The 26,516-nt window shown below is 42.5% G+C and overlaps 1 protein-coding gene across 17 annotated transcripts in view; it reads left to right on the forward strand.

The window, feature by feature from the left end:
- ITSN2 (intersectin 2) overlaps positions 1-26,516 on the forward strand; it is a 146,451-nt gene that overhangs the window by 110,845 nt on the left and 9,090 nt on the right. For all 17 annotated transcript variants that reach the window (XR_006703745.1, XM_045447567.1, XM_045447559.1 and 14 more), the window contains 3 exons: positions 18,163-18,284; positions 21,596-21,702; positions 22,556-22,739. Coding sequence is in view for 16 of the 17 variants with exons in the window: in XM_045447567.1 (XP_045303523.1) it covers positions 18,163-18,284; positions 21,596-21,702; positions 22,556-22,739 (413 nt within the window). In the remaining variant the exon portion in view is untranslated. The remainder of the gene's footprint in view (positions 1-18,162; positions 18,285-21,595; positions 21,703-22,555; positions 22,740-26,516) is intronic.

Genomic DNA, 26,516 nt, shown 5'->3' on the forward strand with positions numbered 1-26,516 from the left:
AAAGTTGTATCAGTTCTTCAGAGGATTGATCAGAGGTGGTAAATCATCACACACATGTGCGTAACAATTATTTTGATTGTTAGGATTACACGCTATGTGTTCAGCGAACATGAAAAAACTTTCTCTTCATAATGTTCTGTATCTGGATGGCACGTTAATTCTCTCAGTTGAGTCAGTGATAGGACTCTGGCAGTCTAGAAGGTGTTGAAAGTATCAGCCTGAAAGAACTACTCTCTGAGGCCGAGTCTCGAAGGCCCCTCTGTCTACTGTTAGGAGGTCTTTGCTCTCTTCTTCTTTTTTTTTAATGTTTGTTTATTTTTGAGAGAGAAGGAGACAGAGCTCAAGCAGGGGAGGGACAGAGAAAGAGGGAGACACAGAATCTGAAGCAGGCTCCAGGCTCTGCACTGTCATCACAGAGCCCAACAGGGGGCTCAAACCCACAAACCGTGAGATCATGACCTGAGCCAAAGTTGGACACTTAACTGACTGAGCCACCCAGGCGCCCCAGGAGGTCTCTACTTTGTTTTAGGCTTATGACCTATCACTGTAGATTCAAAAATAAAAATACAACCAACAACATTTTTCTTTCTCCACTTGCATTTATCAACAGAGTTGCTTTGGGAAGTTCTGGAATACTTCCATTTTCTGATAACCAAATCTTTTGCTTTCTGACGGTCTGCAGCATCAGAATACAGTATTAACTTCTTCCCTTTTCATGCTTAAACAGGCAGCCTAACTCCTGGTGACAAAGAATTGACAGGCATCAAAGAGACACAGAGTTTTAAAAATTGTTCAACAATCCTTTAAATTTCCGGAAACAAAATCACAAATATCTGTGGCTTCCAAGTGGGACCATACTACCTGTTACATAGTTCGTATTCAATAAATAGTTCCCAAGTGCATAAAATGCTGTTCTTTTACAAAATAAGATATTCAATGATTTTCTAGTGCTCTGACAAAACTTCTGCATTAAAGGCAGCCTTCAGAAAATGCACACAGCTTAGTCATCTGGATTTACTGCTAAAAATTGTCTTTTCACTGAGCGTCAACACAGTGAGACTGAAAACCATTATGTCAACCCTGGTTGCTGCTTCGGGCACAGAGAATAGCGTTGTTCAGTGACATCGCTCTTCTCACAATGGGCAAGGACTTTTCTGGGACTTTATGACATAATCCGAACAAGCTCTCTTTGTATGAGTTGTCACAGACCATCTTTTGTCCTTCACCTTTCAGAGTCTTCGCGTCGCTCCCTCCTCTCCTCTCTCAGGCGTCTCTCATTTGCTTCTTGATCTTGTTTGCACTGTAATCTGCAATGGCCTCCCAACTCTGTGGGACACAGTTTATGCGGCTGTTATTCGTTATGCATAATTTGGCTGTCAGTCTCCGTGTCCTCTCACAAGTGGAGGTGGGGGGGGGGGGGGCGGGTCTTGTGGCCCTGAGGACTTTGACCTGATAGTAGCGTGGTCTCTCATTTTTCTCATTTTGCCACCCTTCCTGTCTTCTAGGAAGAACTTACCAGGAAATTTTCATCATTCTCTCTGGCCACCAGTAGTTAATATGATGTACTGTCTCCTGCAGCTCACAGTTTATCTTCATATCACATTCTATAAATGCTTGCTGAAGACCTACTGTGTGTCAGCCAGTAGGGATATAGCAGATGATAAAATAGGCAAAAATTCCTCCCCTCTTGGAGCTGACATTTAAGTAGGGCAGGACAGAAAACAAACAAAATGAATAAATATGTCGTACCTTAGAAAAATAAAGCAAGTTAGGGAAAGGGAGCGAGTGAAGGGTTGGTGGAAAGAGGATGGATCTGGACGGATTTCAAACAAGCTTCTCAGAGAAAGCCTCTCAGAAATGGTGTCATGTGAGCAAAGACTTAAAGGACATGAGAGATATGTGGAGAGAGTCATGTAAATAGCTGGAAGACCATTCTAGGCAGAGGGAACAGCACATGCCAGGGCCCCAATCAGGAACATGACGGTAATGCTTGAGGCCGGGGTGGCTGGAACAGAGGGAGAAGCAAGAGAGGCAGTGAGGACAGAGGGGACTGGGGAAATGGGGGAGACTACTTAAGTTCTTGGAGGCTGTTTGTAAGAACTTTGGCTTTGGCTGGGAGTGACAAGAACCCATCAAGGGGTTCTAATCAAAGGAAAGACATGATCCGATGTGCTTTAACAGAATAGCTCTAGCTTGCTAGATTAAAGCAGGGTTTGGGGCAGGGAAGGGCTCAGAACCAAGGAGACATATTAGGAAGCTAGATCAGTAATCCGGGTGAACAATGACGGCGCGATCAGAATGATTGTAGTGAACATAGTGAGAAGCGTCAGACTGTGGGTATATTCTGAAGGTAGACTCAACAGATAGGATTGAATGTAGGGGTGTGAGAAAAAGAAAAATATCAAGGATATCCCCAAAGATCTTGGCCCAGGCAAGCAGAGAGATGGAATCACCATTAAGTGAAGGCACATGATGAGAGAGGAAGGGTAGGAGAGACTATTAGGAGTTTGGTTTTGGATATGTTACTATTACCCACCCTTAAGATAGATAAGTGGAGATCCTGGGTAGGCAGTAGAACACAGTGAGATCCAGAGGATATATTCAGCCTGGAGTGTGCATTTGGGAGTATATCGGTGCATAGATGATACTTAAAGCCACAAGACTCGGTGGCACCACCAACGCTGTGAGTATGTGGAGAAGAGTTCTACGGCTGAGTCTTTGGGTTTCAACGTTAATTAAGTCTGTGGGTTGAGGAGGAGCTAGGAAAGGAGAGGAGGCGACTGCCAGTGCGGTAGGAGGACATGAGGTGAGGTGGTAACCTAGAAGCCAAGTAAAGGAGGATTTTAAAGAGGAGAGAGTGATCCACTGTCACAAATGCTTGTGATAGGTCAAGCAAATTGAGGTGGAAGGAGGAAGCTACGTGGAGCTTTTAAGAACCTCTTCTTTAAACTACAACATTTAAAAGTTATTTTTTTATTATGTTTATTTTGAGAGAGACAGTGAGCAGGGGAGGGGCAGAGAGAGAGGGAGACAGAATCTGAAGCAGGCTCCAGGCTCTGAGCTGTCAGCACAGAGCCTGACGCGGGGCTTGAACCCACAAGCCTTGAGATCATGACCTGAGCTGAAGTCGGTCACTTAACTGACTGAGCCACCCAGGTGCCTCTTGAAAATAATTTTAATGTTTAATTTTCCAGCTATATTCAGGAAATTTTTTTACACAGTAGTTTTTGTTGAAAAAAGTGTTGTTGCCTTGTAGATATGTTCATTATATTAAACCTGTTAATAGTGTTCAAATCTTTCATATTTACTCATTTTCATTGAGAGAGATATTACAGTTGACTACTTTGATTATAGATCTTTCAGATCTTTATTTTTCCTTCCTTCCTTCCTTCCTTCCTTCCTTCCTTCCTTCCTTCCTTCCTTCCTTTCAGAGGCAGTTTTGTCAGTTTTTAATTTTACCTTTTGAGGCTCTCCAGTTAGTTGCAAATAAGATCAAAATTATTGTATCATCCTAAATGTTTATAACGTTTACATAGATCCTTGAAAGCCTATCTTGTCTGTTGCTAATCAAACCACCTCAGCTGCTTTTTCATATTTTGTAAATGTGTAGCTTTTTCCAACCTTTACTTCTTTTTTTTTTTTTTTTTTTTAATATTTATCTATTTTTGAGAGAGAGAGAGCATGAGTGGAGGAGGAGCAGAGAGAGAGGAAGACATAGAATCCAAAGCAGGCTCCAAGCTCTGAGCCGTCAGAACAGAGCGTGACACGGAGCTCGAACTCCCGAACCACGAGATCATGACCTGAGCCAGAGTTGGACACTTAACCAACTGAGCCACCCAGGCGCCCCTGCAGACTTTACTTACTTCACTTAGCACTATACCCTCTAGATCCATCCATGTTGTTGCAGATGGCGAGCTTTCATTCTTTTTTATGGCTAATATTCCATTGTACATATATACCACATCTTCTTTATCCATTCATCAGTCGATTGACACTCGGGTTGCTTCCATAATATGGCTATCATAAATAATGCTGCAGTAAACCATCAGGGTACATTTATCTTTTTGGTTTGGTGTTTCCATATTCTTTGGGTAAATAGTAATGGAATTCCTGGACCATATGGCAATTTTATCTTTAATTTTTTGAGGAACCCCCATACTGTTTCCCACAGTGGCTACACCTGTTGTTTCTTGTGTTTGCTTTCAACCATTTTGACAGGCATGAGGTGATATGTCATTGTGGTTTTGATTTGCATTTCCCTGATGATGAATGATATTGAGCATCTTTTCATGTGTCTGTTTGCCATCTGGATATCTTCTTTGGACAAATGCCTTTTCAGGTCCTTTGCCCATTTTTTATTAGATTATTTGGGGGGTTTTAGTGTTGAGTTGTGTAAGTTCTTTATAAATTTTGGATACTAGCCCTTTATCAGATAGGTCATTTGCAAGTATCTCTTCCCATTCATTAAGTTGTCTTGTTATTTTGTTGATTGTTTCTATTTCTGTGCAGAAGTTTTTTATTTTGATGTGGTCCCAATAGTTTATTTTTGCTTTTGTTACCCTTGCCCCAGGAGACATATCTAGAAAAAAAAGTTGCTGTGGCCAATGTCAGACAGATTACTGCCTGTACTCTCCTCTAGGATTTTTATGGATTCAGGTCTCATATTTAGGTCTTCAATCCATTTTGAGTATATTTTTGTGTATGGTATAAGAAAATGGGCCCTTTTCATTCTTTTGCATGTAGCTGTACAATTTTCCCAACACCATTTGTTGAAGAAACTGTCTTTTTTCCCATTGAATATTCTTGTCTCCTTTGTCAAAGATAAATTGACCATTTAACCATGGGTTTACTTCTGGGCTGTCTGTTCTGTTCCATTGATCAATATGTCTGTTTTTGTGCCAATGCCATACTCTTTTGATTACTACAGATTTGTAGTTTATCTTAAAATGTGGGATTATGATACCTCTGGTTTTGTTCTTTTCAAGATTGCCTTGGCTACTTAGGATCTTTCGTGGTTCCGTACAAATTTTAGGATATTCTAGTTCTGTGAAAAATGCTGTTGGTATTTTGTTAGGGATTGTATGAAATCTGTGGATTACTTTGAGTAGTAGAGACATTTTAACAATATTTGTCCTCCCAATCCATGAACATGGAATATATTTCCATTTGTGTCATCTTCTATTTCTTTCATCAGTTTTTTTTTAATTTTTTTTAATTTTTATTTTTGAGAGACAGAGTGTGAGCAGGGGAGGGGCAGAGAGAGGGGGACACAGAAGTCGAAGCCGGCTCCAGGCTCTGAGCTGTCAGCACAGAGCCCAACGCGGGGCTCGAACCCACAAACTGTGAGATCATGACCTGAGCCGAAGTCGGATGCTTAACTGACTGAGCCACCCAGATGTCCCTTTCATCAGTGTTTTATAATTTTGAGAGTACAGGTCTTTCACCTCCTTGGTTAAGCTTATTCAAAGAGGGTTTTTTTGAATAAAAAAACTGATGAATGGTACAATTGTAAATGGGATTATTAATTTCTCTTTCTGCTACTTCATTATTAATGTATAGAAATGTAACAGATTTCTGTATATTAATTTTGTACACTGTGAATTCATTTATCAGCTCTAGTAGTTTTTTGGTGGAGTCTTTAGGGTCTGTAAATAATGAAAGTTGTACTTCTTCCTTATCAATTTGGATGCCTTTTATTTCTTTTTCTTGTCTGATTGCTATGGCTAGGACTTCCAGTACTATATTGGATAAAAGTGGTAAGAGCGGACATCCTTGTGTTGTTCCTGATCTTTGGGGAAACGTTCTCAGTTTTTCACCATTGAGTATGTTAGCTATGGGTTGATGTGATATATCATATTGATTGATTTGCAAATATTGAACCACCCTTGCATCTCAGGAATAAATCCCACTCAGTTTTGGTGAATGATTTTTTTTAATGTATTGTTGGATTTTGTTTGCTAATGTTTTGTTGAAGATTTTTACATTTATGTTTATCAGAGACATTGGCCTATAGTTCTTTTCTTTTGTAGTGTCTGTCCAGTTTTAGTATCAGGGTAATACTGGCCTCAAAAATTAGTTTGGAAGTTTTTTGTCCAAACTTCTATTTTTTTTTAAATTTTTTTTAATGTTTTATTTATTTTTGAGACAGAGACAGAGCATGAGCAGGGAGGGGCAGAGAGAGAGCGAGACACAGAATCCAAAGCAAGCTTCAGGCTGTGAGCTGTCAACAAAGAGCCCAACGTGGGGCTCAAACTCACAAACCGCAAGATCATGACCTGAGCCAAAGTCGGATGCTCAACCGACTGAGCCACCCAGACGCCCCTACTTTTTTTTTTTTTTAGTTTATTTATTTATTTTGAGAGAGACAGAGACAGTGCAAGTGGGGGAGGGGTAGAGAGAGGGAGAGAGAATCCCAAGCAGGCTCCATGCTGTCAGAACAGAGCCCAACATGGGGCTTAAACCCATGAATTGTGAGATCATAACCTGAGCCAAAATCAGAAGTCAGATGCTTAACCGACTGAGCCACTAGACGCGTCTCCCCCTTCAATTTTTTTTTTTTTTTTTTTTAATAATTTGAGAAGAAGAAGTATAAGTCTTCTTTAAATGTTTGGTAGAATTTACCACCTGTGATGCCATCTGGTTCTGGACTTTTATTTGTTGGAAGAGTTTTTGATTACCAGTTCAATTTCATTGCTGGTAGTTGGTCTGTTTAAATGTTCTATTTCTCCCTGATTCATATTTGGGAGGTTATATGTTTCTGGGAATTTAATCCATTTCTTGTAGGTTGTCCAATATGCTGGCACATAATTTTTCATAATATTCTCTTATAATCTTTTGTATTTCTGTGGTGTCAATTGTTATTTCTCCTCTTTCATTTGTGATTTTGAGTTCTCTCTTTCTCTCTCTCTCTCTTTCTCTCTCTCTTTCTCTCTCTCTCTCTCTCTCTCTCTCTCTCTCTCTCGATGAGTCTGGCTAAAGGTTTATCAATTTTGTTGATCTTTTTCAAAGAACTAGCTCCTGGTTTCATTGATCTGTTCTATTAATTTTTAGATTCTATTTCACTTATTTCTGCTCTAATCTTTATTATTTCCTTCCTTCTGCTGGTTTGGGGTTTGTTTGTTCTTTTTTATAGTGCCTGTAGGTGTAAGGTTAGGTTGTTTGAGATTTTTTCCTGCTTCTTAAGGTAGGCCTATATTGCTATGAACCTCCCTCTTAGAACAGCTTTTTGCTGTACCCCGAAGATTTTTGGACAGTTGTGTTTTTATTTTCATTTGTCTCCATGTACTTTCTTATTTCCTTTTTGATTTCTTGGTTGACCCATTCATTGTTTAGTAGCATATTATTGAACCTCCATATATTTGTGTTTTTTCTGGATTTTTTTCTTGTGGTTTACTTTTTTTTAACAGCTCTTTTTAAAATAAAGTTTATTTATGTATTTATTTTGAGAGATGAAAGAGAGCATGAGCAGAGTAGGGGCAGAGAGAAAAGATCCTAAGCAGACTCTGTGCTATCAGCCTGACACAGGGCTTGAACCCACAAACCGTGAGATAATGACCTGAGCTGAAATCAAGAGTTGGACACTTAACCGACTGAGCCACCCAGGCACCCCCTCTTGTGGCTGATTTCTAATTTCATAGTATGCAGTCAGAAAAGATGGATGGTGCAACTTCAGTCTTTTTTAATTTGTTCAGAGAACTTGTGTTGTAGCCTAACATGTCATCTATTCTGGAGAATGTTCAATGTGCATTTGAAAAGAATGTGTAGTCTGCTGTTTTAGGATGGAATGTTCTGAATATATCTGTAAGATCCGTTTGGTCCAGTGTGTCATTCAAAGCCATTGTTTCCTTGTTGATTTTGTGTTTGGTCGCTATATCCATTGATGTAAGTGGAGTGTTAAAGTCCTCTACTATTATTGTGTTACTATTGATTTCTTCCTTTATGTCTGTTATTAGCTGCTCTATGTATTTGAGCACTCTCATTTTGGGTACATAAATGTTTACACTTGTTATATCTTCTTGTTGGATTGTGCCCTTTAAGATTATGTGGTCTTTCTTTGTCTCTTGTTACAGTCTTTGTTTTAAAGTCTATTTCATCTGATATAAGTATTGCTCCCTGCCTTTCTTTTCACTTCCATTTGTATGATAAATACTTTTACATCCCTTCACTTTCAATATGCATGGTCTTTAGATCTGACGTGAGTCTCACAGGCAACATATAGATGGGTCTTGATTTCTTTTTTTAATTTTATTTAGTTAACATACAGTGCTATATTGGTTTCAGGAGTAGAATTCAGTGATTCATCACTTTACATACATTGTGTTATCCTATGTCTTTTATCGGAGTGTTTAGTCCTTTTACATTCAAAGTAATTATTGATAGGTATGTACTTATTGCAGTTTTGTTACTTTTTTATATTTGTTTTATAGTTCTTTATTTCTTTCGTCTCTTGCTCTTCTTTCACAGTTTCCTAGCTTTCTATTCTTGGATTCCTTTCTCTTTATTTTTTGCATATCTGTTACCAGTTTTTTCTTTTTGGTTACCATTAGGTTTGTATATAACATCTTATACATATAGCAGTCTATATTAAGCTAATGGTCAGTTAAGTTTGAACCCATTCCAAAAGCACTACATTTTTGGGGTGCCTGGGTGGTTCAGCCAGTTGAGCCTCCAACTCTTGACTTTGGCTCAGGTCGTGATCTCATGGTTTGAGTTCAAGCCGCACAGTGGGCTCTGCACCAACAGTGTGGAGCCTGCTGGGGTTTCTGTCTCCCTCTCTCTTTGCCCCTCCCCTGCTTGCACTCTATCTCTCTCTCAAAAAACAAATAAAAATTTTTAAAAAATCACCACATTTTTACCCCTTTCCTCCCACGTTTTAGGTATATGGTGTCATACTTTACATCCTTTTATTTTGGGAATCCCTTGACTGATTTTTGTTTTTATAGATATACTTAATTTTGCTGCTTTTGTGCTTCCTACTTTTCTTCCTCCTGCTTATGGTCTTTCCTTTCCACTCAAGAGAGTCCCCTTTAACATTTCTTGTAAGGTGGGTTTAGTAGTCATGAATTCCTTTAACTTTTGTTTGTCTGGGAAACTCTTTATCTCTCCTTCTATTCGAAATGATAGCCTGGCTGGATAGAGTAGTCTTGGTTGCAGGGTTTTTTTTTTTTTTTTCCAGCACTTTGAATATATCATGCCACTCCCTTTGGCCTGCAAAGTTCTTGCTGAAAAATAGGCTGATAGTCTTATGGGGTTTCCTTTGTATGTAACTATTTTCTTTTCTCTTGCTGCTTTCAAATTTTTTTAATTTAAAAAAAATTCAATGTTTATTTTTGAGAGAGAGAGTGCACAAGTGGGGAAGGAGCAGAGAGTTGGGTGGGGGGGACACAGAATCTGAAGCAGTCTCCAGGCTCTGAGCTGTCAGCACACAGCCTGACATGGGGCTCAAACCCACGAACGATGAGATCATGACCTGAGCCAAAGTCAGATGCTTAACCAACTGAGCCACCCAGGTGCCCTATAAAATTCTCTCTTTATCACTGTTTTTTTACCATTTTAATTATTATGTCTTGGTGTGGACCTCTTTGAGTTGATTTTGTTGGAGTCTTTCTGCCTCTGGAATCTGGATTTCTGTTTCCTTCCCCAGATTCATGAAGTTTTTAGCTATTATTTCCTCAGATAAATTTTCTGTCCCCTTTTCTCTCTTTTTTCCTCTTGGGATCCCTATAATGTAAATGTTATCACACCTGATGGTGTCACTGAGTTCCCTTCTATTCTTATTTTTTATTACTGTTTTTTCTTTCTCTTGTTCAGTGATAATGCTTTCCATTACTCTGTCCTCCAGGTCATGCTTCCTCTGGTCTACTTTTTATTCCCTCTAGTGTATTTTGTTTTTGTTTTTAAACTTATTTATTTATTTTGAGAGAGAGAGAGAGAGCACATGCAAGCCGGGGAGAGGCAGAGAGAGAGGCAGAGAATCTCAAGCAAGCCCCACACTGTCAGCACAGAGCCCGATACGGGGCTCAAACTCATAAGCCGTGAGATTATGACCAGCCAAAAGCAAGAGTCAGATGTTTTAACCAACTGAGCCACCCAGGCACCCCCCGCCCCACTTCTAGTATATTTTTAATTTCAACTATTAAGTTCTCCATCTCTCATTGGTTCTTTTTTTGTGTTTTCTCTCTTTGTTGAGGGTCTCATTGAGGTCCTTGACTCTTTTCTCAAGTCCATTGAGTCTCTTTATGACCATTATTTTAAATTCTTTATCAGGCATATTACTCATCCCTGGTTTGTTTAGTTCTCTTGCTGTGAGTTTGTCCTGTTCTTTCATCTGGTACATAGTCTTCTGTCTCCTTATTTTGTCTGACTCTGTGTGTCTGTTTCTATGTGTTAAGGTCAACTATGTCTCCTGCTCTTGAAAGTAGTGGCCTTATGAAGATGAAGTCCTGTAGTGCTCTGCAGCACAATGTCCCCTGTTCACTAGAACCTGGCACTTCAGGGATGTCTCCTGTGTATGTTGTATGTGCCCTGCTGTTGTGGCTGAGCTGTGTTTGCCTTCACTCCAGTCATCTACAGTAGCTCTATCTGTTGTGGACAGGGTTTGGCCCCTGTGTTGTTAGTGGGCCAGTCTGAGGTCATCTTGGGCTTGAGTCAAACCAGTCATTTTCCAGAGCTGTGAAGCACTGTACTGTAGGGCTTTCTCCTTGTGTTGTCCCCCGAGAAGCTTTCACTGGTGGGCGGGGCCTGTAGTCAGACCAGATTTCTGCCCCCAGCCCACTGCTGGGGCCGAAATGGAACTGGTATGTGTCGTTTTCTTCCCCTCTCCCTGGGGCAGGAATCACTTTGGGGTGGTGCTGACCCTTCTTGGGGAAGCTTGCACACTACCATGTTTGGGCACCACTTTGGATGGATTCCTATTGAGGCCAGGGTCAACCTGAGGGGTGGGTCCACAGGAGAACACAAGGGTGGGCCCCTGGTGTTGGTAAGCTAGATGGAGAATATTTGCAATGTGCTGATTCCCACAGGTGTTCGTGTATCCAGGCTTGGGGGGCAATGGAGAGAAATGGTCCCACCGGCTCCTTTGCCCTTGGAGAAGTCTCCCAAAGATCCCTGTCCCTCCAACACACATTCTGAAATTAGTAAATAAATCTCCTTCCTATATATTCCAGGAGTTTTTCAAACTGCTGTTTCTATGCTGTTTCTCAGTGGGGCTGTTTGTTGTGCTGTCTCTATAAGCGTGGGGACTCAGTTTCCTATCACCCTCTGGCTCCCTCAGAGCCATGCCCGCTGATTTTTACAGTTCCAAGTGTTAAGCCCCACTGATTGTAAGAACTCTCAAACTTCATCCCCTCTGGTTTTCAAAGCCCAATTTTATGGGGATTCATCCTCCGAGTGAGGGTCCCCTGTGCCTGGGATGCCTGGGGTGGAGTTTGCTTCTGGCCTTTCTCTTTGCCCACAGCATCCCTACCTCCCAAGGACAGTCCTGTGGGTCAGTTTTGGCTCCCAACCAAGTCTCTGCCTTTGCAGTTCTTTTCAGTGTGGCTTCTTCTCTACATTTTGCTATGGAGACTCTGTTCTGCCAGTCTTCCTGTTGTTTTCTGGGTTATTCACACTGATACGGGTGTTATCTAGTTGTTTATGTGGGGCAGGGTGAGTAGGTTCCTCCTACTCTCCCATCTTCCCCAACATCTAGCTGAATTTTAAAATCCAATCTGGAGTTTTATTTTAACCGACAGATTTAAGCAATTTACTCTTATTGGAATAATGGAATAGTCCTATTTATAGCTACCTTATTATATATTTTTTATTTACCATGAATTTTTTTTTTATTGTTGTTCTGCCTATACATCTATTGCTTTGATCAAATGTACTTCCTTTCTTTCCCTTTACTGGTTTGGAAGTTATGGTTTCAATGGTTTCTATTCTTTGAGTAGTTACCTTTGCATTTCTAACATATGTGTTTGTCTCCACAAAGTCTAAATTTCATATTTATCTTACTTCTTCTAATCAGTGCAGGTGGGATGCTTTATCTGTAAGGATTCTCCCCTATTTCTCATGTTACTGCTTTTTTGTGTTTAAAAAAATTAGTTTTAGGTAAATTTAAAATCCACCTTGAATTTATACTCTTTTTTAAGTAAGCTCCATGTCCAGTGTGGAGCCCAAAGCAGGGCTTGAACTCACAACCCAGAGATCAAGAGTCGGATACTCAACCGACTGAGCCATCCAGACACTGCCCCCCCCCCATGTTGAATATATACCCACTATTGGGTATATTGTTATTTTAGATCATCAATGATTATTTTGAGTCTTCACATATTTACTAGTATTTTCACTCACCCTTCCCTCCCTCCCTCTCTTCTTCCTTCCTGTCCTCTGTCCCTTCCTTCCTTCCTTCCTTCCTTTCTTCCTTCCTTCCTTCCTTGCTTGCTTCCTTCCTTCCTTCCTCTCCACCACTCCTTACTCTTTTTTCCTTCTTAATTCAATTTCCTTCTTCCAAAAACACACCTCTTTATAGTTCCTTTAGTCAACCTATTAGTAGTAAATGCTTTCAAACTTTGCCTAAAAATGTCTTTGTCTTCCTTACCCACAAAAGGTAGTATAATTAGAATTCTGATTTGACAGTTATTTTTGCTCAGTACCCCCTGTTGTTGTGTGGAGATGTGTACAATCAGTCTGATTGCCCTTCCTGTGTAGTTATTCTGCTTTTTATTTCTCTTTTTTTTTTTAATTTTAATTGATTTATTTTGGGAGAGAGAGAGTGCAGGCAAGCAAGTCAGAGAGAGAAGGAAAGAGAGAATCCCAAGCAGGCTCCATGCTGCCAGCACAAAACCTGACACAGGGCTCGATCCCACAGAACCTTGAGATCATGACCTGAGCCCAAATCAAGAGTTGGACACTTAACTGACTGAGCTACCCAGGCACCCCTCTTTCTAACTGTTCTAATCATTTTTTTTTTTCCTCCTTGGTGTTTTGCAGTTTGGGTATGGATTTATTTTTATTTTTTTCCCTAATCAGGAGTCATTTTTCCTTCTGAGTATGTGGAGGTCTATCTTTCATCAGTTCTAGGAAATCTCAACCATTATAATCTCTATATTACTTCTCTCCATTTTTTCTGTTCTCCCCTCCTGGACTCCCATTAGATGTATGTTGGACATTGTCATTCTGTCCTCTATTCTCCTAATCTCCATTTTATGTTTTCCATCTTTTTGTCTTTCTAAACTGCATTCTTTTTTTTTTTTTTTTTTAAGAGAGAGACAGAGTGTGAGTGGGGGAGGAGTAGAGAGAGAGGGAGACACAGAATCTGAAGCAGGCTCCAGGCTCTGAGCTGTCAGCACAGAGCCCGGCACGGGGCTCGAATCCACAAACGGCAAGATTATGACCTGAGCCGAAGTCAGATGCTTAACCTACTGAGCCACCCAGGCGCCCGTAGGCTGCATTAATTTCTACATATCTGTCTTCAGATTTACTAATCCTTCCCTCAGATATGTTTGAACAGCTATGTGTTATTATTTCCATAAGATGTGCCATTTTTATTAGTTTCTTTTTCAAATTTTATTTTAACGTTTATTTATTTTTGAGACAGAGAGAGACAGAGCATGAACAGGGGAGGAGCAGAGAGAGAGAGGGAGACACAGAATCCAAAACAGGCTCCAGGCTCTGAGCTGCTAGCACAGAGCCCGACGTGGGGCTCAAACTCACGGACCGTGAGATCATGACCTGAGCCGAAGTCGGACGCTCAACCAACCAAGCCACCCAGGAGCCCCTAGTTTCTTTTTCAAATCTGCCTGTTCTTTTTTATAGACTCTATGGTTTCAACCCTTCATATGTCTTGAGTTATTTTTTAAATAGACATATTTTTACTTTTTTTTTTTTTTTTTTTCTTTTAGATTTTGTTCTGTTACCTTATGTTCTTGGGCTGTTGTTTTTTTTTTTGTTTTTTTTTTTTTCAAGATTTTAAGTCATCTCTATATCTAATGTGGGGCTCAAACTCACAACCCTGAGATCAAAAGTCACATGCTCGGGGCGCCTGGGTGGCGCAGTCGGTTAAGCGTCCGACTTCAGCCAGGTCACGATCTCGCGGTCCGTGAGTTCGAGCCCCGCGTCGGGCTCTGGGCTGATGGCTCGGAGCCTGGAGCCTGTTTCCGATTCTGTGTCTCCCTCTCTCTCTGCACCTCCCCCATTCATGCTCTGTCTCTCTCTGTCCCAAAAATAAATAAACGTTGAAAAAAAAAAATTAAAAAAAAAAAAAAAGTCACATGCTCTGCCAAGCGAGCCAACCGGGTGCCCCTCTTGGGGTCCTTTCTAATCATCATTTTTTATTTATGGTGGATCATTCCTTATTTCTTGTAATTTTTTATGTTGAGCTCATCTTTAGTGACACTTGGCTTTTACGTGGAAATCCTGTGGCACCAAGGTTGTGAGGGAGACCCTCTGGACAGTTGTACATTTTCTTTGGCCAAGCACCCTAAGGGTATCACCAACCAGGGACCAACTTTTCTGGTAATCCATCAGTTGTAGAATCCTTGAACTCCAAATTTATGAGATGCGAGCCCAGCAATTCTAATGTTCTCTGCCCAGCGGAGACTAAAAGGTCTCCTGTCCTCTTTTCTGGCAGAAGGAGTGTTTTCCCCATTTTCCCTGTAGTCTTCAGGCTCCTGCCAGAGCCTCCTCTCATCGGCCAAACGTGGACAGAGGCCAAGTGAAGTAGGAGCTTACATAAGCAGGCTATGGGGTTGACCTCCCTGCAGTCCAGAGCAGAGGAAAGGTGACAAACAGGTCTGGGACCAACCCGGTAGTCCACCATTTGGCAAATATTTCCTGGCTCCCGTGGTCAAAACACTGTGCTGAGTCTGATGTAGAACTGTGTGAGACACAGCCGCTGACCTCCAGTGGGAGAGACAGCCATACTAACACTACAGAGATGAACTACGATGCAGGTGACCTCGTGGGAAGTGTTAAATACAGACGCAGACTACCCCGGAAACACAAAAGAGAGGCGGTCTGGGGGTAAGTGGGACAGGGCATAGGGAGGTTTCCCCCAAGTAGGATCGCGTGAGCTGCACCTCGAAGGGTAAGATGGCTGTGTGTGGAGAAGCAGGCCACGGGCAGTGTGCACAGTGTGTCCAGCACCTCTTGAGGACTGAACCCGGGCCAGGGTGGCCGAAAGGTGGGCTGCATGGTCAGAGGTGAGGCTGCAAATGGAGGCCGTGGGTGGATTATGGAGACTCTGGAGCCCTGTGCTGCTGAGCTAGGACTTCATTCTGCAAATAGCAGAAGCCACTAAAACATTGTCAGGGAAGGAACGTAATAAAAAATGCAGTGGCTGGCTTGAGCTGTTCAATAGAAATGGAATGAAAGTCCCAAATGCAGCCCAGATGGAATCTAAGATTTCCCAAAAGCCACATTTTAAAAAGTAAAACATGAAATTAAAACTTGAATAATTCTTTGGGTCAGCTCAGTGTTATGCAAAATACTACCATTTAATATGTAATCAACATAAGAATTTTTAGTGCATTATTTTACATTCTGGGTTTTTTTTATTACGTCTTTGAGATCTGGTGTGTAGTTTACACTTAGAGCACTTCTTTGTTTGGAGCGGCCACCACAGTTCAAATGCTCAATAGCCACGTGTTGCTAATGGCTACCATGTTGTACAGTGTGGGGAGGATGGCAAGGGGTCAAAAGGAAAGGGTCAGTTAAGGATGCTGGCTTCAGGAAGAAACAGGATTTCCTCATCCCCTGACACAGGAAGGAAGTACAGGGATGAGTGAGCAGGGAGATGAAAGGCAGGAAGTAAAAGGGCCACCACCTTTCTTTCTTTTCCCTGACATAAGAGGTAAGAACATCTGAAAGTGAGAATCAGGGTCACGTTGAAAACTTGAAGAGAACAGAAGTTTAAGAACCACTGTAATGAAATGCAAAGGGGTCGGTCAGAGGTGGAGTATAAGGATTGTCCTCACATCCACCCTGATGGAGCTAATGTCATGCATGTTCTCACCTTAGAAATGATAAAATATCTGGGACTTTTCCTATTATTCCGAGGTACAGAACAGTTAGAGAGGCCGATGCTTGTGGGTTTTAATGTAAATCAGTGTTTCCCCAAGTGCGATGGACCTATCCCTGTGATATACTACGTGATGGCACACAAAATAGTACCTTCGGAGACTTATTTTTTTCTAATGGTTATATTTATTTTAGTGAGTATTAGAAGACACGTAACCAGTACATAAAACCCATGGTTGCCCAAATATGTAACTCAAACATGAGTAAATTTATTAAAAAGGATGACATAAAAGTAGAGACAGAATGTGGATGTGGCAGAATGTCAGTGACTGGAATTTGTAGAACCCTAGTGCCTAGTGTGAGGGTGGGGTAACCTTAGAAACTGCGCCAATGGCTTCCATCAGAGTCCGCTCGTGCCTCTGCCTGGTGACCCCGGCTCACATCATGAGCGCCACTTGCCACTAGGTGCCCAGCCATTGCCTCCAGCCTCCTGGCTACACACAACCTAGTCAGACAGGTGTCTATATTAGCCGCCCGGGCTCAGAACACTTAGCTTTCCTGCAGTGCTCTCCCGCAGAACAGAATAAAATACAATCCCCAGAAAAGCTCGATAATTTTGAACATGACAGTGGCACCATAACGTCTTCTTGCCTTATTCTATTTTTGTTTTACTGTGAGAATAATTTTTTTAAGCTGTTGGCAACATGCACAGAAAATAGACCAGTCGTCTTCATGAGAACTCTTAGTCCAAATCTATACAAAACACATAAAAACTCAAAGGTAAGCAGAGCGGGGGCGCCTGGGTGGCTCAGTCGGTTGAGCGTCTGACTTCAGCTCAGGTCACGATCTCATGGCTCACGGGTTCGAGCTCTGAGGCTGCTTCGGATCCTCTGTCTCCCTCTCTGCCCTCCCCACTCACATTCTTTGCCTCTCTCTCTCTCTCTTTTTCTCTCTCAAAAATAAATAAACATTAGAAAAAATGAAAAAACAAATTCAAAGGTAAACCCCCTTGAAATACCCAGTCTGCTCCTTGCATTCTCCGCCTCTGTGGCTTTGTTTCTGTGTTGCCAGCGAGGTGCCTCTGTGTCTGCGCCGACCCTGCCCCGCCTACGAAGGCTGAGGCCAGGTTCACCCGACACCTGCTGCCTCAAGGGTCATCCGCGCCTCGCTGGGCTTTCTCTCTCCCTCGTTTGTAGCTTGCTAGGTGCCTACCTGCTTTTTCTTTTTGCCGGAGGAGGGGCTGCCTGAGATATTTCCCCTCCCGCTGTGCAAAGAAGCAAGCCCTCAGCTTCTTACGAAGCGATTCTGGAATTATGTTACTTCGCAGTCCTGACATTCAGTTCGGCTCCCATGTGCCTGTAAATTGACCCAAAGTGAATGCAGTGCCGCCCACCCTGATGCAAGGCTGCTAGGGACTTCCCTCAAAGTCTCACTTAACGTCTGTGGTGTCCCAAAACCACTTCTCTGTTCTGGTGAGTTAAGGCAGTGGTCTTGTTGGGAACTGCTGGGTCCTGGGAATTTCAGGTTTCCTAACCTTAATGCTGCATTTTGAGAAAACAAATGTTTCTCATTTTTCTAACAGTAGCTCACAGTGGGAAATATATTCTGCATCCCCACATTCATACCTAAAAGTGTTCACTTTCAGTGCTTATGAGAGCTGTGCACAAGGTAATTTGTGTTTATTTTTGTGTTTGTCTCAATGCTAGGCCTGACCCACACTTTTAAAAACGAAATGAACATCAGGACCCACCGATAGCTCATAGCCTGCAGTTTGGAAAACGCTGGTCTTAAGCATATGATTCATCGAATCATTTCAATATCTTTGAAAATGGCCTGAGGTGATGAGGACCGCATAGATGTTCACAAGTTCATCACAGTTCTGAACTCTCTGAGGCCATTTCTAAAAAGTCCTAAATTGGTCATTCATTTGGGAAAGAAGTCAGGACCACGTTGAGATGTTACAGGCGGTGCCGATTTGCTGCTCTGGTTGAGAGGCAGGTGGTCAGGCCGGCTTTCCGCAGGTGCGCGGCTCTGCACGAGTTGGAAAAGCCATGCGTGGCTTTTTCGAGGCACCATTTGCAAACCCAGCACATCTGGTAAATGTCTGTTCCCTACCAAGAAGACTCAGATACTGTTTTGAAACTCTACCCTGTCTTTCCATAGGGTGTGCTGATCTCCAAAGCCTAGACACCATGCAGCCAGTTGAGAGGAAGAGGCAGGGCTATATTCACGAGCTGATTCAGACCGAAGAGCGGTACGTGGACGACCTTCAGCTCGTCGTGGAGGTGAGGGCTGTGCCCGCGGAGGGGGGCGGGCCTTGGCCTCAGAGTCGGGCATCACCTTTGATGTGGGAATTCACGAGTAGAGTAGCGAGTAGCGACAGGAGCTGTCACACCCTCAGAACGCTTTGTGGCTCTGGGAGGGTGCCCGAAGAGCCAAGTGCACTCCTTCCCCCAGACGAGGCCATTCAGGGTGGAGAGAACAAGAGACGCCTCAGCTGCACGTTGGGAGAGGCCCCATCGAGGAAGGGGAAGGACGAGGGTAGAGCCAGTCGGAAGGCACTGAAGCAAACTTCATCTCCCTCACTTTTTTGCCTGTTTGCTCTGCTCTTCTGACGCCTGCTGTGTTCATAGACTTCGATGTTTCCAAAGGGACTGTGAAACAGTGGCAGTGTTCATCTAACGTTTGTATTGCTTTGGAAAACCGAAAGGACCACGTGGTAAAATATTTCCCAGTAGTGATGTCCTTACTGTTTGTGCCTATTAATGTTGCCAGTGACCTGTAGGCCAGTAACAGGCGTTGGAGTAGCACTCTGAAAGGATTTGTGTTTGAGTACACACAGTGAGACTGTATACTTATACTCTTGTTTCCATGGCACTTAGTTCCCACTCAGTGTGTCAGGGCCCTCAGATGAGAAACCCAGTAAATAAACAAGGCACCTGAAGAGAGCACGTGTCCCCACACAGGCCCAGCAGGTGCACCGTTATGCCTGGCCGTGACCTCGCTAGTGGCACGGAACATCCTTCTGCATCTGCATCCCAGCAAGGCCCTCCCCTGATTCGTTTCCACCCGAGACGCCAGCGGGGACCTGCAGACCCGCATACGTGTTCTCACGTGGACACTGCACCGCACGTCTCAGTTGCTAACGTCTCTCAGTTGAGAAGTCCCCTGCAAGGCTCTGAGCTCCTGACAGCAGGGGCGTGTACCCCACATCCTGCACCCCCAAAACTTCACCTGGCCCTTTGCAGGCCTTCCCGTCAGTACTAAATGAACTATGTATGTTTATCTCCCCACTTCTCTGGCCAGGAAAGACGGCCTAGAAGAAAAGCCCGTCTTTATTACTAACCCCTACGAGTATCAGCCCTGCTGCTGGTCAGATCCCAGTCCCGAGAGGCTGAATGGGTATGGAAGTACCTTTCTGACCCCAGCACAGAGGGGACCCGGGCCACATGCTTGCCCCACTGAGACTTGTCACTTAACCACTTGGGCCTTGGTCATTCCCACTCTGCCCACCTTCCCTTGCCTGAGGGGCAAGAGGTCATGTCAGGGTCAGGGATTTAGGGCAAAAGCACTGTTCCCAGGCTGGGTGTTCTCGTTGCCATTCCCATGGAGGTTCCCAGAGGTCCCAACCGCCTTCCTCGTCTGCTTATCTCCCTGAGCAGGTAAATGGAATGAATAAAAAAGTAACATATATTCAGCAGCGGATGAAAGAAGAGACCAGCAGATGCCTTCCTTGTCCTTCAGGAGCCCCTCAGAGCAGATCCACCACCTCTCCAGGGCTCGCTCCCACGGGAGGGTCCTGACATGTTCAGTCTGATTTTGGAACTGTAGAGATTTAGAGATGCCCAGTTCGTGGCACTGTTATCTGAATTCTTCGAATCTGTGTTCAACTCAACTCAGTAAATAAACATTAATTCAAAACCTACCGTGTGCAGAAAGCACTGTGCTGGAGAAGAGAGAGAAGAGAGAACTCCTACCCTCAAGGAGTTCAAGGTCATGTGGAGAGACAGACAGCTGCAGAACACTGAGGTGGGGGCTGGGAGAGGGATAACCACCCTCCGCCACAAAGGAGAGTCGGGAAGGACCCTCCCAGTTAGGCTGTGGCCAAGGCTAGAAGGACAAGGATGAGTTTTCTGTGCCCAGAAGAGGACATGGAAGCAGGAAGGCCTGTGCTGGGGAATTAAGATCCTGCAAGCAGTTTCGGTGGCTGGAGTGTCAAGTTCTTGAGGCCCAAGCTGGGGGGGTGGGCAGGGGGCAGGCCGCACAGCCCTGGTGAACCTCAAGAAAGAGCCTGCATCTTATCACAGGCCACTGAACGATTTTAATAGACTGACCTGTTATGTGTATCTTGGAAAGATCACACACGAGAAGGGTTGTCTCAGATAACTTCACAGTTTCCTTAAGGCTTTTAAAGTCATTCCCTAGGAATCCTAGTTCTTTATGGAAACCTGGATTTCTAACCAAAAAGACTGGGGTTTTGGTTCTGGCTCCTCCGTGTTCTAGGTTTGTGACCTTGAGCAGATCACTCTCCCAGCCTTTATTCCTGAGTGCCCCGGGAATAATCATAGCTGATTCAGCTTGACCTGTGTCATCTGTGAAGTTCATTCAGAACCCATGCACACACAGGCATGTGCACACATATACGTATCAGCACTTTGTAAATCCTTCAGTGTTCCACAGTGCAGATGTACGGCATTATCATTTCCCCTTCAGTCAGCCAGCCTCTGAAATCCATGTCTGCTTGGTGGTCAGTCTCGGGCATTGTATAAGTCGTCACTGTTTCTTTTGCTGAACTTCTCACAGCTTCCCGACCTCTGAGGCGCCCCATGTGACAGTTTCCTCAGTTCTGCAGCTTTTACAGGGTGTAGATGCTTTATGCACATGGTTTTATTTAACTTTCCTGATCTCTCTTGCAGATAGATAGCCTCTCCTCTTATTGATGAGGCTACTGGACTCAGTCCTTAGAATTAGCCCTAATAAGGGGCACCTGGGGTCAGTCAGTGGCACATGCAGCTCCTGACTTGTGAGTTCAAGCCCCACTTTGGGGTGGAGCCTACAGAAAGAGAGAGAGAGAGAGAAAGAGAGAGAAAGAGAGAGAGAGAGAGAGAGAGAGAGAGAGAAAGAAAGAGAGAGAGAGAGAGAGAAAGAAAGAAAGAAAGAAAGAAAGAAAGAAAGAAAGAAAGAATGAATTAGCCTAATAAGAACCCAAATAGCAAACAGTAGGGAAATTATGCAATTTAAATTTTAGCAATCCTAAGTAGGCTTATTTAAAAACATCATGATCTTAAAAAAACAAAAACAAAAACATCATGATCATATTAGTTTCACTCTGTGAAGATACTGTTTGAGTTAGACCACTGTATATGCACACCTAAGACAACTTCTTTCTTTTAGGTTTTGAATTTAGGTTTTTCTACAGTAGGGAAATTATACAGTTTAAAATTTAGCAATCCTAAGTAGGCTCATTTAAAAACATCATGATCGAAAAAATAAAAACATCATGATTGTATTAGTTTCACTCTATGAAGATACTGTTTGATTTAGACCACTGTATATGCACACCTAAGATAACTTTTCTTTTATGTTTTGAATTTAGGTTTTTCAGAAACGGATGGTGGAGTCGGGCTTTCTCAGTGAAGGAGAAATGGCCTTGATCTTTGTAAACTGGAAAGAACTCATCATGTCTAACACAAAGCTACTCAAGTGAGTTGTGCGCACCGGTCTGCCAGCCCCCAGGACTGACACTTTCACACGTAACTCCTTGTAGGGCTATTTAGTTAGCAAAGTTACTTTGAACTGTCTTCTCCCTCAAGCTTTTACTTTATTATCATTTTACAACATGCCCTGTAACTGTAAAATACATAATTTCTGAAGTCGAGAAATATAACAAAGAAAATACTTTGATTAAACAATGAAAAAATGAAATCATAATATAAACAATATATTAACATATGATTTCAAAATATACTTGACTGTACCGGGTAGAGTAGGAGAGAAGCTGTAGCCCATGGCCTGGACATTACTGGCTGGTCTGACATTCTCCTAAGTCCCCTTGAGGTGATTTCCCATCCCTGAAGCCTGTGAGGACAGACTCCTTGGCGGGCGGGATCAGCAGTCCCAGTTGTCCTGTGTCTCCGCCCTCGTGGAGGCACCCAGCTCAGCAGCTCTCCTGGGGACAGTGCTCACCTCCACCTCCACACCTGGGCTCCTGCTCCCTTTTTTCCCAAAGAGTGTAGAAAATTCCTTTCTTTTTGGTTCAGCTGAGAACAAGTTAGAATTTTTCTAAAGGAACTTTGCTAAGAAATGAAGAAATCCAAAACAATTCCGAGGACCTGGAAACACCCAAGTATATAGACTTCATTTTCTTACTCTTCTTTGCCAACATTTTGCCCAGGTTGGCTTGGCCAGCAGAACATAGGCGCAAGCTGCCTCCTCCTCCTGACTCTTTCACAGTGCCAGGTTTGTCGGTAACTCACTAGGGATCATTACCATTGTTCCCGTGATAGCCATCCTTTATTTACCAACCACATTCACAGTGAGAGTGTGTTGTTTGCAGGGCCTTGCGGGTACGGAAGAAGACTGGGGGAGAGAAGATGCCCGTGCAGATGATTGGGGACATCCTGGCAGCCGAGCTGTCCCACATGCAGGCTTATATCCGGTTCTGTAGCTGTCAGCTTAATGGAGCAGCTCTGTTACAGCAGAAGACCGATGAAGACACGGATTTCAAGGAATTTTTAAAGGTAACTCCGTTCTGGAATCATGAGCAGGCCAGCCCCGTTCCGAGCTGGAGACAGAGATGTGCAGCTGCGCAGTCAGGACTCCACATGGGAAAGGGCATCCCACCAGTTTCCAAAGGAAACACCAATACGGCAGAGAATTTTCTGAGTGCTTGTGTTACCTTCCGTGTTGAATTGGTGTTTCTTGGCACTGGGGCCATAATTTTGCCCATCTATTAGTAGTGTCATTTAAGCCTATTTACTTAAATCAGCTATTTTATACACCAAAATTTTCCAGAATGTCACTTTATTAATTTTGTAAATTGTATTTATTCTATATCCATCTTATGCCACCAAGGGTATAAAATAGCCTACTCAAATATATAAAATGCAGCAAGATAAGATGACATGATGTAAGTGGACGAATACAGTGGGACGAAAGGATAGGAGAGGACTAGGGCAGCTTCATAAACGTACATGTGGGACCCTGTCCTGTGCTCCAAAGTGCACCGAGATATCCTCAAAGCGTCCAGAAACCAATGAGAAGAGGAGGACATGATTGTTCCATGATGCCATGGTTATAAACTAAAACCAAACACTTGGTAAGGAAAAGTAATGCTAGCACGACACTCAGAGAACACAGTGTAATAACGCATGAACAACACCCTGTGAGTGATCCAGCCACACGCTTCGCATGGCTGCTTGTTATCATACAGTGTCATGTGTGAGAACATCTCCCTGGCATCGTTCGGTAACAGAAACTATTACTACACATGTGACAGTGGCAAGGGAAATGAAAGTAAAATCTGTTTTCTAGCTTTTTTACATATCTTCTTCTTTTTTTGGTTTCTGAAATAGTGCCTGTCGGGATCTGTTATACAGCCACAGTGCCTTAAGGGAGAATGCATAATTTTAATGTCTTCATTATCCAAAAAGAATGGAAACATAATTAAGCATAAAATATAAGATGTTTAGGCAGAGGATAAAAATTCCAACAAGAAAATGGAGTAAGTAATAAAGATAAAAGCACAAATGATATCAATATATCTAAGAACAGGTATGTTGAAAAGAATAAAATATAACTGTGGTAAATCTAATAGAAAAACAGAAAAACACAAGTAAAAGGGACAGACATGAAAATATTTCTTAAAGTAAAAGAGTATATAAGCCAAAACTATGTGCTAATAAATGTCAAAACATGGACAAAATTTGTAGTTTTCTATTACAATTTGAAAACTGCTTCAGTAAGAATAGAAAATCTGAAGATACTATTAGCCGAGGATAAAACTGAGTAGCTTACCCCCAAAAGAGGAGCTAGGTGCACTTGATGGACTTTGATGGTGAATTCTTTCTAACTATAAAGGAATAGATTATTCCATACTATACAAACTATTACAGATCATAGAAAAAAAAACAGAAATCCACCTAATTCATTGTTTAAACCAAAAGAGTTCCTGACCCCAAGGCCTGTTTTCATATTTGTATTTAATTACAAAAATGAGGGGCAGCTAGGTGTCTCAGTCGGTTAAGCATCCAACTCTTGGGTTCAGCTCAGGTCATGATTTCACGGTTCATCAGTTTGAGCCCCGAATCAGGCTCATTGCTGTCATTACAGAGCCTGCTTTTGATTTTCTGTCCCCCTTTCTCTCTGCCCCTCCCTCACTGTGTGCACTCTCTGTCTCTCTCAAAAATAAAACATTTTTAAAAAGAATTTAAAGTACTTTTTAGCACAGAGACCAGCACATAATAAGCAATAAATGCTAATTATATTTACCTTCCTTATGATGATCTTAGGGATGCAAAAATGATTCAATATAAGTAAGGCACTGAGGACCGACTCTTCAATTGGTGATAAGGGTGGGTGGCACAGGGTTGCTTAGAAATGAACTAGAAGAGGGGCGCCTGGGTGGCTCAGTCAGTTAAGCATCTGACCCTTGACTTCGGCTCAGGTCATGATCTCACAGTTCATGAGATTGAGCCCCACTTTGAGTTCTGTGCTGACAGTGTGGAATCTGCCTGGGATTCTTTCCCTCTCTTTTTGCCCCTTCCCCTCTCACCCACATGTGTTTTCTCTCTCTCTCTCTCTCAAAATAGACATTTAACAAAGAAAAAAATAAGTGAACTAGAGACAACATACAAGGGAACCAAAACCACAGACACAAACACTGGTCAGAATAAGATAAATGTGGGATTGTGAGTGCATGCAAATGTTTTAAAATAGTAGAGGGGCATCTGGGTGGCTCAGTTGGTTGAGCATCCGACTCTTGATTTCAGCTCAGGTCATGATACAGGCTCGTGGGATCGACCCCTGCATCAGGGGGCCTCTGCTTAGGATTCTCTCTCTCTCTCCCTCTGTCCCTCTCCCCTACTTGTATGCTCTATCTCTCTCTCTCTTTCTAAAATAAAAATGAATGAATGAATTAATTAATTAATTAATAATAATAGTAGAATTAAAAATAGGATGTTTAGGGGAGCTTGGCTGGCTTAGTCAGTGGAACATGCAACTCTTAATCAGGGTTGTGAATTCAGGCCCCATGTTGGGTGTAGAGATTACTTAAAGATAAAATCTTTAAAAAAATTTTTTTTATTTTTTATTTTATAAACATTTTATAAAAAATGTTTATTTTTGAGAGAGAGAGAGACAGAGCACGAGTTGGGGAACAGCAGAGAGGGAGGGAGACACAGAATCCGAAGCAAGCTCCAGGCTCTGAGCTGTCAGCACAGAGCCTGATGTGGGCCTCGACCCCACGGACTGCAAGATCATGACCTGAGCTGAAGTTGGCTGCTTAACTGACTGAGCCACCCAGGTGCCCCAAAAATAAAATCTTTAAAAACAAATTGGACACTTACCTTCTAAGTAATTTTTTAAAATTTTCCAAATAGTAATAACAATAGGAATGTAAATAAGGTATCAGTGCCATCACAACTATAACAGTAGAAAGAATAAATAAAAAGTTTATAGTTTAATAATAAAAGGCATTGTGTTGATTACATTAACAACAAAATCTAGCAATAATCTGTGTGCTAAGTGTTACTTTTTAAAAAGTCTCAGAAAATACAGAAAAAGAATGAAGATGCTTGCTGTAGCAACATATATAGATATATCCAAAAACAAAAGGAGGGGGCAGTTTTAATATCCCATAGTGGGAAACAAATAGGTAAATTATAGTAACTGTGCTTTTCAGTTATTAAAAATGGTCATCAAAAAAAAAAAAAAAAAGTCATCCAAGAGTACTAGCTACTCTATTCAAGTACTATGTTAATAAAAGGAGTAGAGGCAAATAAGATGTGGTCCTTTGTCTCCTGGAGATAAGTCTTCAAGATCATGGAGACACCTCAAACGGGGTACCACTGCCTGTCTTCCCCAGTCCAGATGTGGTGTCCTGATAAAGGTGGCCACAGATGATTGCAGGGGCTCCAGAAAGGTCACTGAACATGAGGGAAAGCGTCAAGGAAGGGGGAGAGCCTGGCCAAGAGGAGTCATAATCTGAGTCTACATAAATGAAGAAAGAACAGAAGGGACTTAGCAAAGGCTAATGCATTCATTACCTGGCACATCATAGGTGCTCAATAAATGGTAGTGATTATTTCTAATAAAACAGGGACAGCAGGCAGGCAGAGGCAGGGGAAATCACGAGCCGTTTAGAAGGCAGAGTTGAAGGTGACTCCTAGGTGTGTGGCAGGGAGGTGGGTGGTGCAGAATGGTGCTACCAACTCAGGGATGCAGGTGGAAGAGAAGCTTTCATGAAGGAATATGAAGACTTTGGGGTATACTGAGGTATTGAGGTGCCTGTAGGAGAT

Source organism: Leopardus geoffroyi, chromosome A3 (genome assembly GCF_018350155.1).
Source record: "Leopardus geoffroyi isolate Oge1 chromosome A3, O.geoffroyi_Oge1_pat1.0, whole genome shotgun sequence".
NCBI lineage: Eukaryota > Metazoa > Chordata > Mammalia > Carnivora > Felidae > Leopardus > Leopardus geoffroyi.